The 13,114-nt window shown below is 38.9% G+C and overlaps 2 protein-coding genes and 1 non-coding gene across 3 annotated transcripts in view; 1 reads left to right on the top strand and 2 right to left on the bottom strand.

Moving 5' to 3' along the window:
* The window catches only part of LOC137634480 (activating signal cointegrator 1 complex subunit 2), a 47,741-nt gene extending 47,120 nt beyond the window's left edge, over positions 1–621 (top strand). Inside the window, exon 17 of the mRNA XM_068366902.1 lies at positions 261–621. Coding sequence (XP_068223003.1) covers positions 261–376 — 116 coding nt within the window. The 3' untranslated portion in view covers positions 377–621. The remainder of the gene's footprint in view (positions 1–260) is intronic.
* Positions 622–1,608: 987 nt separating this feature from the next.
* On the bottom strand, positions 1,609–1,727 carry LOC137634582 (5S ribosomal RNA). The gene has a single exon (XR_011042536.1). It is a non-coding gene; the product is annotated as a 5S ribosomal RNA (ribosomal RNA).
* A 5,641-nt stretch (positions 1,728–7,368) lies between these two features.
* The window catches only part of Ubqn (ubiquilin), a 45,839-nt gene continuing 40,093 nt past the window's right edge, over positions 7,369–13,114 (bottom strand). The window contains exons 9-10 of the mRNA XM_068366903.1: positions 11,969–12,083; positions 7,369–10,576 (exon numbers count right to left, since the gene is read on the bottom strand). Coding sequence (XP_068223004.1) covers positions 10,503–10,576; positions 11,969–12,083 — 189 coding nt within the window. The 3' untranslated portion in view covers positions 7,369–10,502. The remainder of the gene's footprint in view (positions 10,577–11,968; positions 12,084–13,114) is intronic.

The following is a 13,114-nucleotide window of genomic DNA, read 5'->3' as shown; positions in this document are numbered from 1 at the left end:
TGTTTGGTAGGCTAGTAAGAAACTGTAAATTCACTTCTAAATGGTTAGTACTAGTTTTCTTCTTCAATACCCTAGCATAAATAAAACTGTAAAGTTATAATCCTAAGCTACAGTTTTGTTTGTAGCCAGTTAAAATTTGTGTAATCTGGCAATACATGACATTTAATTACTGTTCAAAATTTTAATTACTAAAATAATTCAATCTTCTGTAAAATGTGTTAATATAAATATATTTTAATAATTTTTTGTTTATATTTCAGATAAAGAAGACACGAATCATGGAAAAGCTCAAAGTCATTCGTACCGAAATAAAATGATACATAAGAATGTTCATAAACGACAAGGAGCTCAAGCAAAATTTAATAGAAACAATTAGGACTTGGTGATATTTTTCCTGTTCAGCTTCCTAATTATGAAATTAACATATATAGCTTATATATTTTTATGACTTTTATACGACAGGTTGTTAAATTATAACTTGCTATAAGTATGGTTTTCAAAGTTCAGTTGCAGACAAGGTAAACTTTAAGTTTTGTATGGCCTTCTAGATACTGTATAGTATGCAATTAGTGTACATACCGTTCACTGTATATTAATTGTTAATATAATTTGCAAAGTTTATAGACTAGTCCTTTGTGGTATCCCACATAGTTTTAGTATGGAAGCATTGTTGTCTGTTGAAGCCTCCAAAAATTAACTAAGCGTGCACATTATACAAATCACAAACTACTCATCTTAGTTTGGTTATAAATTTAAATGAATAAAACCCCAGTACTTCATATAAAGTAACTGAGATTAATCATAAACAATTGTCAGCATGTTATATTATGTGGGTTTCCCTACAAATGGGGACAGATCCCTTAAACATGATTGATTTCAGGACGTAACCCGGTTAGAACTCTAGCAGTGATAGCTTAACCTACTTTGGCCACTGTTCCAGGTACACAGACGATTATTCATTTCAGTGCTTGTTCATCATAAGCAGTCAGAGAATGCCTAGTTCTTGTTCTCCATTTACCTGATGTTCATGTTGTTTATGCTAAATCAACAAAGCTAACCTATGGTACTGTTGTTTTATACACAGGAAAAAATTAATGTTCTTATTGTGCCAGCAATTCCTTCCAATGACTGATATTCTTGCTATGTGCACTAACCATTGCAACCGATATGTTTTGTTTCAGCTGCTGACGAGTTCTTAACATGACAAATTCGGAGATAATTTGTAGTTTTCCTAACCATACAAACCTTAGCTATTTACATTGGGTATTACTTTCGGCGTAGTTAGCAGGGGTAGGGGGAGGGGTAGCTTGGATATCCACTCCCATCAAGAGGTTCCATAGGTCAACCCCCATTGCAGATCTAAACGTTCCGCTGGTCCCAGAGTGGCCAAAAAGTCCGGTTAATCGTTGCTTTGATACCACCGGAACTTGGGCCGCCTCACAGGGAACTTATCCTGAGGCGACCGTTTGGAACTTTAGACGGGACAATGAGGAAAAGAGACCCAGGAAACATTCCAAGGTAGGGCTGAAAGCTCTGCCTGACTGAGAACAGGTACTACGACTCTCCTCAGCCTTGCCACAGTCAACTGAAGGGAAGGCTCGGAGAAGGAGGCAACAGCATCTGGTGTTCCCAGGCGGTCACCCATCCAAGTACTAACCAGACCCAACGTTGCTTAACTTCGCTGATCGGACGAGAAGCGGTGTTTTCAACGTGGTATGGCCGTTGACTCAATATCATGGCTAGATACTCCAGATGTTGAGGCAGAAGTAGAGAAGGCTCCTAGCAAATTACCATGATCCCTCACTCTTGGTAAAGACCCGGAAGCTTGTCCCGGTGTTGAAGAAGGTCGAACCCGAGCCTACCGGGGTTGACCAGACCTCCAAAAAGCGAAGGAGGCGGAAGCCTGCTCTTGAGCGGCCATGAGGAAAGCAGGGAGAGTACTCTGGGGAAAAACCTGCGATGCCGTGGCGGGATCGCCACACCGCATCTTGAGCAGGAACACCTATAGTCTAGGCTGAATTCCAAGAGCTTCCTGGACGATGGATGGAATGGAAACTGGAAGTACCCGTCCTTTCGATCCAGGGCCTAAGGAGTCCTGCAGCCTCTCGTTACCAGTCTGATCGACTCTGCTATTCCACGCTGGACGAAGTTTGTTCGACAAACTTGATCAGAGCCGTCGACGACCCTATGGAGGACGTTCTCCTAAGGCATGGATCCTTCTGCCCAAACGGGCAAAACTCTTGCCGACCCCATGGCGTAGAGGTTCAGTGACACTGGATTCGCTGACAGAGATGGAGAGATGGTAAGAGCGAGGCGCGAAATCCTTGGCTGTTCACGGAGATCGTGAAGGAATCGGCATCAGGAAGCTGTTATCCGTATGAGTAACCTTAGGCATCCCCCCAGCGTGAGACCTGCCAGGGGGGGGTTGCCAATCACAGAGTTTGTGAACTCTGCCGCTCCCTCTAGGATTATGCCTCCCCAGGAGAGCCTCCTATGCTACCTGTCCCTGACAGGAGGGGACTGCTATTGTACACCTTGTCTTAGCTGCCATAGCCGGTCCGATAACTTAGGCCGACGAGGCTGAAAGAACAGGCGTTGGTGGCCTGCAGGGTCTGGAAGAAAGCGCTTTGGAGGAGTGAAAAAGGAAGTCGACTCCCTCCGCACAACAGCTGTCCATGGGCTCAAACAAGCTCTTCCCAAGGATGGAAGTGTGTCTGAGCTTGTTGACATCCACAGATGAGACACCCGAGGGAAAGCCCCCGGTCACTGCATCTAGATGCTCCAACATCGAGTTTGCCCGTAAGTTCGAAACTTGGCGACGGAACGCAAAGGTGCTTGAGCCTGAGAGGAGGAAAGTACCTATGATCTTCCTGGAGCTTCCTTGTACAAAACCTCGGGTCGCAACCGAGAAGGGAAAGGACCTGGTAAGCCCCTTCCACGGGATGGAGAAGAGGAAGGGCTAAACCAGTCACCCCTTGCCCGACGGAGAAATCTCGAAAGGAAAACTCCCTGGCACAACCCTTCCAGGGAATGACGAGGAGGAAGGGCCAACCCAGGTTCTGGAAAGAAAAATGTTGCCCAGACCTCTCTGAAGATTCTTCCTGCTCTTGCATGTGCCATGCTCTGCGTTTACGGGGTGAAGCCCGTGTTCTGGAAATACGCGTTCCAGAAGACTCGCCAGGATAGACGTGTTGCCAAACCCCGACGGGAATCGCGGTCGCAATTGCCCTGGTGCTCGCGCCATGGTAAATCAATGGTTCGCGTGTGGCCGAACGTGAAGCGCCAGTGTGCGGACGAAAGTGCGCAAGGGAGCGCAGAAGGAGGGCGAGCGTGGTTGGAAGGGCAAGAGCTGGCGGTCGGAATCCGATAGTTCACAGGCGAGCGATGACCCGTAGGCAAGCAATGGCTACGGCCGGAATCAAGCCGGCGCTCACGCGATGGAACACCGTCGGTTCGCGCGCGGGCGAACATTGGAGCGCGGGCGTGTAGGCGCGCGGTCGCGTGGGCGGTCGGGAGACCAATGGTGCGTAGGCGGGCGATGGCGCGTCTTGGCGAGCGAAGGCCTGTAGGAGAGTGAAGGAGCGTTGGCAAGCGATGGCGCGTCAGTAAGCGACGGCGCGTTGGCGAGCGGTGGTGCGTTGACAAAACGCCAGTGCGCAGGCGAAGAATCGCGCGGGGGCGTAGGAGATCGCTGACGCATAAGAGACTAGGGATGATTAGCGCGCATCGCGCTAATCAGAAGGCGCGCAGGAGCATCAGGAAGGTGAGCGCCGATGCGAGCTGTCAATCAGGCGATCCTGAACGGTCAGGAAAAACTGTTGGCGCCCATTGGTGCGTGGCAGAAAAGGGCGCGCATATGTGCGCTGGCGATTGAAGGAAGCTGGCGCACAGAAGTAAAGGTGAGCTCTGGCGAGCAGGAGGAAGATCTACGGCAAGACTCGGCTACCGGAGATCCTGGTCCACAGCAGGCTAGTGCTAGATCGCTACTGATGGTGTCCAGGGGACCTGACACGCGTGGAAGATCGATGGTGATCGTTGACGCACAGGAGATCGCTGACGAGCAGGCGAACATTGATGAGTCTGTGGTCGCTGGCGAGTAGAAGGGCGACGCGTGGAATCCTATGCGTAGAAGAGGAGTCCTTATCGAAGACCTGAACCGAAGTTCTAGGTTGCGAACAGGGCTCGTATCAGGAACTGGAAGCGCAGGTGCGCTCTGACAGGCAGGAGATCTAGAGCGCTCAGGAGACCGATGGCGCGCAGGGCACACAACAGGAACAGCAGGATGTTCGGAGTCCTCAGGAAGCAGTGGGGCGACGATCATCAGGAGAGCTGGCGATCAGGAAAACACTGATGAGCAGGAGAGCGCCTGTGCGCTAACACTGCAGAAGGGCGCGCAGGAGAACCCTGACACGCAAGGGGAGCCCTCACAACCACTTACACTCACGGAAGGAGAGCTATAACCAACACAGAATTATAACAATTATAATTATGTAATTAAGAAAATGAGTGAACACTAAAGAACATAAACCCCGAAAGGGATAGTTCTACGAAAGCTGAAAAACCAACAAATACAACTAGATTCATAAATTAATTGAGACAAAACGTACGGCGTAGGAACCTCACCCACACGGGAAGAAAGCTACTCAGACGTAGTAAAAGGGTGAACGACCTCAAAGAGAGAGAGAGAAAGACCGTAGTCAAACTCGTTCGCGACCCATGAAATTACACCATGGTGGCCTAACTGCCGAGGGCTCCACGGAGATATTGTACACTACACACACAAGCACAAACCCTGAAAAGGAAACTTACTGATTTCTATACTCAAATATATACATAAACACGAAAAAATGTTTACTTAATCACTTACTTTCTTTTTCTCAATATATATGTAAAGACAAAACAAACAATGGCTGCCAAGCGAAGACAAAGACAGAGACGTCTGTCCATTGTGCGAGCCAAAAGTGAAGTGAGACATTTCACCGGTGTGTGAGGGGGTCGGCCTACCCCTGCTAACTAGCGCGGGATAGGAAACCCTCGTTAAAATCTAATGGCTCGTCATTTCAGCTACGCCGAAAGTAATACCCAATGTAAATAGCGTGGTTTGTATTTCGGTTACGGAATAAATGCTGTTTCAGTCATTCTCACAATCATAACTGTTCCTTCTAAATCCGGTTTACAGCAAGTTTGTTTTGGTTGAGATGCCTTTGTTGAATGCTGCTCCAGCTGTTATGCATAAGGACATCTAACGAGATTTGTCTATCCTGTGCCGTGTAGTTGACAGGAGCCTCTTATCATGCAATGTGCTGAACCTGCACAAAAAGCCTTTCACTATGAATGAGGATGATAACTAGGAGGGTTTAAAGATAACTAAGAAGGTCAGTCAAATTGTTATCTGCGAACAGATGTACAGTATCATCCTCCCGGAACAGATTTGCTCGCTTGCTCTAGTGGATTTGTTAGAGGAGAGGACACGAGAATTTCTAGGAGGCAGAGCCCCTTTTCTTCGTTGTAATGATAGTTAGCATGTAGAGAAGTTGATAGACTAAATTAAAATCTCTCTAAAGATGACTTGTGGCCATTGAAATCTGATATGGTTGATGGTTACAGTCTATTATTTTATATAATCTTGACCTATGACCTGGAAGGGAAAACAGACATTTCCCAAAGTGTTGTCATATCACTCTTGGTGGGGCTATCCTCAATTCTCTCTTGGAGAGAAAACACTTTCCATCAACAGCAGAAAGGATCTTTGAATTTTCATATTCCACTAAATCCATAATTTTCCCTTGGGGAAGTATTCTTCGTTCTATCGCATACAATTTATAATCTGGTTCTGAGAAGAGTTCAAGCCTCATTTTCTTGGGTGGAGAGGCATCTTGTTACACATATTTTGCAGAGAGGCTTTTCTAAAGGTGTTACAGCAGCAGTTGGGTTGGGACAGCCTTGTAGATAATGCTTTACACTTGCGATTAGAAAGTCGGTTAGTTCAAACCCTGGACTTAGCTCAAAAAAGGTGTGTGTATTCGCAACACCACAATCCCCCCTGAATTAGGGAGAGTCGAGTCATCCGCAGCCATTACCTGGCCTTCCCTGATACTAGCTTGGGCATGATCATATGTATAAATGTACTATCCCTTGCCTATGCTCCTCATGGGTGACCTTTAAAATGTCCTCATAAAGAGAGGATTGTAAGTTGGCCAGTTTCCTTCCTCAAGCAGTCAGGGATGGTAGCACAGGAAGATTTGACCAAAGAAACAAAAATAGAGGTGATAAACAATCCCCTCCATGGGATATGCAAGTACTGTATCTCTCGGTTATTGGCAGTCAGGGGTGAGAGATTCTTGTCGGGTAATTTCAGTCAGCTGTTTCATGAAATGCCTCTTTTCTGACATATCCTTCAAGTTCACATCAAGTTTTGATACATGTTGGTGGTAACTCTTTTCTCAACTAGCGGTTGAACCTAAAACAATCATTAAGGCATTGCAGACTGACAAGGATCTTTTTGTTTCCTGTCCAGGCGTTTATGTTCTGAAGGTTATTCTGCACCTCAAAAATATCTCCATTTTTCTTCATAATGCCCTCTGAATGTGGTTATGACTGAGGATGAAAGCCTGGCGAGCATAATCTTGCTGAGTTTATAGAAGACCACTATCAAAGTTTATCTCGTACATTGGCATGATAGTGGCAGTCATTAGTTCTTTAGTATCAATGCTACAATGCCCATGAGATGAGAAGGCTGGTAACAAGCTGGTTCGGGGCTACATTTCAAACTGGATGACTTGAGTAGCGATATCAACAAAGATAACCCAACCAAACACTGTTCTTTGCACATTCACTAAACAATGATTTAAATTTTAGCAATACTATACAAAAATTATAATAAAAACTTTCCTGAAAACCATAGTATAATGGCTATTTGGTAAATGAAATAATGTATTAGTGAATTACAGACGTAACAAATGCAAAATTACGCAACACCAAGGTAACAAAGCAAATAGAATGGAAGGTGAAAATTTAGTCATGAAGTTGGTTCCCTCCTGAACTACATACACACACTAAGCCTTCATATGGAAAGATTAATGGAAAAAAAGGGTAAAATAAACTTGATTGTGAAGATTGGCACAAAATTGTTGATACAGGCACATTCTTGAAAAGCAGAACCGAGCTGTTGATGCTACTATAGCTGGAAAACAATGAATAAAAAAATTGCTACTTGCATTTTCCAAGAACCATCTATAGAATTAACTCAAATCTGTTGAGCAAAATACATTCAAATATATAAAACATAATGATACTACTCTTCATTATTCTCAAAAGTAAAAAATACATTATGCACCCTCAAAGGAATATACCATTAAAACCATCAGATAATGATAGTTCTAACAAAGAACTATTTTATTACTCTCAAATAGACAGAGGGTGAAAAATCACTGGAATAAAAATTACAGAATATTTGCATGGATTTTTATGAAGGGAAGCAATGAGTTTACTACATTTTGGATGATGATAAAACAATTGATCTGTAAATCAAGTATCAAGTTAAGTTTCTTTAATCAAGTATAGGATTTTAATAAACTAGAACTGCAAAAGACAAAGCATTATGTAATCTACTAGAAAAACTGCCATTTTCATATACTAAAAGCAAAACTTCCCTTCATTTTGCCATCAAGATATGTTTCAACCAAACCCCCTGGCATTCAACATTTTTTTTTCTTTATTTTAAAGATATCCTTGTATAAAAAAATGCCCCTTTCCAAATATTCCACTAGCAAACTTTGTTCAATGAAGCTGAACAATTGAGAATAGAATGGACATGATAAACTTTTGGCAATAAAGTTAGAACAATAACATTTGATGCAGATAAAAAACAACTAGTATAGAATTTTGCATAACTCAGTGAATAACAGAAGTGCTTAGATACAAGTTTTTCACTTTCCTTATATCTACAGCACATTCAAAAATAGTCTAAGTCAGTTCAATCACCCTTGTAACAAAATCTTTGCCACAGAAAAGTTCTAGTTACAAAGGCAAGAAGGCCAGAGGATTGGTTGTTTACACTTTGGTATCTGTTTCTCACTCTGTCTATAATAAAATAGATATTTTCTTTGAAATTTCATACATCCTTACATATATATGTTGCACTTAAAAAAAGTTAAATTATTACACCAATATATAATAAACATTCATCTTTGCCAAAAAACACTAGAAAATTCCATTCATAAAAAAAAGTACCAACTAAACCCCCTTTTTAATCCACTTTTTCTTCAAACCCAACTACTAATTTTAGCAGTATTTGCCTACTCAACTAAGTAAGTTTTCAAGTTACATGTTGCCAATCTGTCACTAGATTATTCATTCCTCACTCCAAAATGAGAAGAAAAAATACTGCAGGATAGCGATGAAGTGTACGAGTTCAAATTGACAGATAAACGTTGGAGATATCACAAAATGTCACATTCTCAGGCTAAAGTTACATTAAGAAAGCTTTTCAGTAAAACTTCAATTACAACATCCGAACCCAAAAATAATGAGGTAAAACCAAAGTTCATTCTAATCCTAAAGGTAAATATTTTATGGTTTTAAGAATGAATGATATCTTGCCAGACAAACAAATGCAATCTTTACACAATGGAAAACTTTCTTATTAAAAGGCAACAGCAGAACTTTATCACGTATACATTTTTCAAAGTTACGCAACATTAACATGCTTATAATCCACTGGGATTCTAAGCTTTACATACAAACCCCATCTGGCATTTTGCTGGTTACATGTATGGTATAGACTTCAAAGTACAGTAATAGTTCACCTCATTGCAATCCTCCAGTATTTTTCAATGACATGAACTTGTCCTGCAACAGTTTTTTCATTTAATACCACCCTCTTAATTCAGCACCAATATCATTTTGTTCCTCATAAAATACGAAGCCAAATTATTACCCTAGAAATAAACAATCACACATTTCATTATGTGTAGATTTAAACATGAAGTTTACTTTAAGGCTGATTCCTTATTTCTTTATTAATTTAATTACAAGATGAGCCTGCTTTCACTTAGGAATGCCAGCATCCTTGATATTGTAATAAATTATCACAAATGTATACAGTATGTGGTCACATCTGATCCCTTACCAAGAGACCTTGAGCATTTTATTTAATACCCAGAAATTCAAAGAATTTTTCTCAAACCACAAGTCAGTTAGCCTGATAGAAATCATCACTTTGTTCCTATTGTTTAGTTATAATATAATCTTGAGTTATTTTTCAATTAGTTCCCATCTTTCTAATAAAGTACATACTCACTTCACCAAGCTAACTTTTTGCTTTTTTCATGTTTAATGTTTGCTCCTTTTCCATCTTAGAATTAACAGAACTTGGCCTTTTTTTCTCATTAGAAATTAATTACTCTCGATTCCTTCCCTCCCTCCCCATAACAATTGCAGACATTACATGTGTGGGTTCTCATCTACTAACCTTCACACAAAACAAGACATATCCAACAATATCTCAAAATTTGAAATATGTTTTTCAAATAGTTTCACATCATCCTTAATTTGGCATGTTAAAAAAGTTCTATCTCCTACAATATTTTTTGGTTACTATAACATTTCAATTTCCTACTACATTTGCAAGACATCACATCTCTCAGGTGCTTATACATAATCATTTTTCCAAATTAACCAAAAAAACAAAAATATATGCCCTTCTCAAAAGTTTCCAAATTATAACAAAATAATTTTAAAATTACTTTACATTTGCTTCTTCACTCCCTCAAGCAAAATGTTGAATCACCCCTACTAGCATAACGAAATGCCCATTATTTCACTTTACACCTATTACATGGTGTATAACAAATCTTAACATTTAATTTCAAACTTTTGTTCTGCCAGAGTGCTACACTGTAAACAAAAGGTTTGGCATGAAAAAAAGTTGAAACTGCTGACATATAAAAAAAACTATAAAACGTGAATTTTCTTCCCAAGTCAACACCCTCCTCATTTTGATACTAGAATAATGCATTAAGAATACTATAATTAAGCTACAATATTCATAAATACAGAAAATGTACACAGATCCAAACTTGGGTCCTTGCAAATATGTTTATGTTATCATACATATCTGAAATTCAGTATTTTAGTTATTATACATGAATACTCTCATTTATAAAATACAGTCCAGCAATATACAATATAACTAAATAATTTTGTATTACCAAATGTTATCTTTTCATATGGAGTCAACTGCTAATAATTTTTCTGTATAAATGAGGACCAGTTCTTTTTTTATTTACAATAAGATGCAAGGTAAAACATAATAAGTTTTACTACATATTGATATGATCCATGGGGGTGCAAAACCCAATATCAAATTGTATAACCTAAGAATATGGATAATTCCAGGTTAAAGTAAAAAAAAAAATATATAATCAATTACATTACCCCACACATACACAAGAGAAAAATGCTATAGGAATATTATGGAGACACATAAAACAGGCGTGGCTTTAGCTCTGAGGATCTAACCTTGCCAAAAGCCTTTCGACAGCTGCATTAACATCCCCAAAGGTTGCAATAAGAGCTGAAAAAAATAAAGTTTTTAGTAACTTTTATCGAAAATGTAACTGCAATACTTACGATTCTGAAAAGAAACAAGTTATAAATATTTCATATGCACAAGAGAAATGATTTTCAAGAATGTTTTGATTAAGGTCTGACTGGATTTTAAATAGTGACAGTGGCCCAAAGGTTTCTGGTAATAAAAAAAGATATTCCTATAGCTTATCACTCAAACTAATTATTAGTTTAAAAATACTGCAGTTCACCTCTCATTAGTAAAAAAAAATCAGACAACTATACTTGCGTCCTTGAATGAGTACACTATAATACTATATCCCAACCTTTTTCACTATAACCTACAATAGTGATTACATTATACTAAACTCACGCTAATCAAGCGTTTTTCTATCTAGGTTTTCAGACTGGTAAAATTATGAAGAGAGTCTGGTGTGTGGAAATTAAAGGGTAATATTAATTAATGTAATTTTAAATGTGATAACTGTACCTACTAAAATTACTAACCTTAGATCATCTTAATTTACATTATTTAAATAGGTGAAAATCTTAATGCTTTGCTACCTGTAATGCCCACAGCTTGTGTGTGTGTGTGTTTTATCTCCACTCCCATGTCATTAAAAAGAAACACGGAATTGTCAAATATTTTCAACGCAAGGAAAAGAAAAAAGAAAAACCTTTGCCAACTCTAGCACTGAGACCTAACACTCAATACGTAAAAGACTTCACAGAGTAGTGATAGGAGCAGGAAAATTTTGAATAAAGGGAGGGGTGTGAAATCATTGCCCCATTATTTTCTATCCTTCTGTAGATGACACCTAAAGATCAAGGAATAAAAACACTATACCGAGGCAAGTTCTTAGTCCTCAAGATTTTCCTGGGAAAACTTCTAACGCTACCCAATATCCTACCAGCAAATACAAATATGTCACTGCAACAAATATCTTATTCTAAAGTACCATGGGTCATGATACCTAATCGCTCAGTCCCTCTCTATGTAAGGCATCACTCTCATTACTTCAGCCTAAGCAATTAAGGCAACTTATGATTAATGGGTTGTAAAGAAAAAGTGATGTTTATGATACAAGGACACATTTTTTATATACAAACCCATTAATGTTAAAAGAATACTCCTGCCTTCCATTCCAACAAGTATTTGACTTTAAAATTGGGATACAACAGAAGGACTATGGAAAGAGTAGCCCACTTAGTTTAGGGTATGGGAATATTTATGAACGTAGCTAGAAATGGTAACTTATGATTAATAGATTTTCTTAAGAAAAGTAGCTTTGTATTATAAAAACTTTGCTTCACAAAGACACCAATGTCTTCACCAGCTCTGTTATGTAATAATACTCATAAAGCTGAAAGGATTTCAAATTTGTCTACCAAAACATACCTTGAAGATTTGCTTCCCGATTTATGAAACCCATTGCTGATAGTTGCTCTAGCTGAGATGCATATTGCTGTTCCGCATTACCACCGCCACCGCCACCGCCTGACAAGGCCTGAGACTGAGAGAGAAAAAAATTATTAGTTTCAAATAAAATTTACCGATCAAATTTCAAACCAGACAATAATGCTATGGACATTTAGAGAGGGAGAGTTTAACGTCACAAAATTATTCATATATTGTAATATTAGTGATATTCATTACTTCACTTCAAAATAGTTTTTCCACATATTAATTAAAACTTTGGGTTTTTATAGTATACTACAAATTAATAAACTTTAGTAAAAAAAAATTTCAAAGGAAATACTATTGTAGTATTGAGTGATTTTTAATCATCAAATAACTAGCATTATAGTGTGGTTTGGTTAAATCAATTTGAAAGTTAGAATATTAATTAAAAGTAACATTGCATAATTAGTCATCAAATAGGTTTATGCAAAATTATAGATTAACCCCAAGACTTGAAATTATAAATGTATTCAATTTATTTATGGAAAATTTCACACTACTTTTGCAATAATTTTTTCTTACGGGAACAATAGCTTATTAACCATTAAGATACATATCAGTGGGTAAAAAAAGATGCACAATGAAGTGGATAAAAAAATTATGTGGATGCACATCTAAACAGTGGATCCTATTGCTTTCTGTGAAGCCATTCAGCACCTATGGGAAACCTGAAGCTAGACCGGAGATGATAATAGGTTATAAAGCAAATGCGTCTAGGGGCAGAAGGAATGCTGTAAATCACTAAAGAAAGTTCAAGCTCTTTCTTCATATTTTTACTTTTTTCTATATTCTTATAAATGAGATAAAGAAAATACAACAGCAACGTAAAACAAACGGGAATGAATTCTAAAATTTAAGATTATGTCAAGTTAGTCATTTAAAAAAAAAGCCTTTACACAATGATTGTGCAGCATTCATAAAACAAATGGGCATTTGCTTTATGTTTAATTACATTTATGTTGATTACCTATAGATAAAACAGTCCTCAAAAACATAGATGAAGTGTAATGGCTATTAGTGTTTATATATGGATGGAAATATATCTAAAGCTTGCATTGATAACTGCAAGTTTGCTTCCATTTA

The sequence above is a fragment of the Palaemon carinicauda genome, chromosome 44 (assembly GCF_036898095.1).
Source record: "Palaemon carinicauda isolate YSFRI2023 chromosome 44, ASM3689809v2, whole genome shotgun sequence".
NCBI lineage: Eukaryota > Metazoa > Arthropoda > Malacostraca > Decapoda > Palaemonidae > Palaemon > Palaemon carinicauda.
Note: the sequence above shows the minus strand (reverse complement) of the source record. Positions and strands in the feature narration are given on the sequence as shown.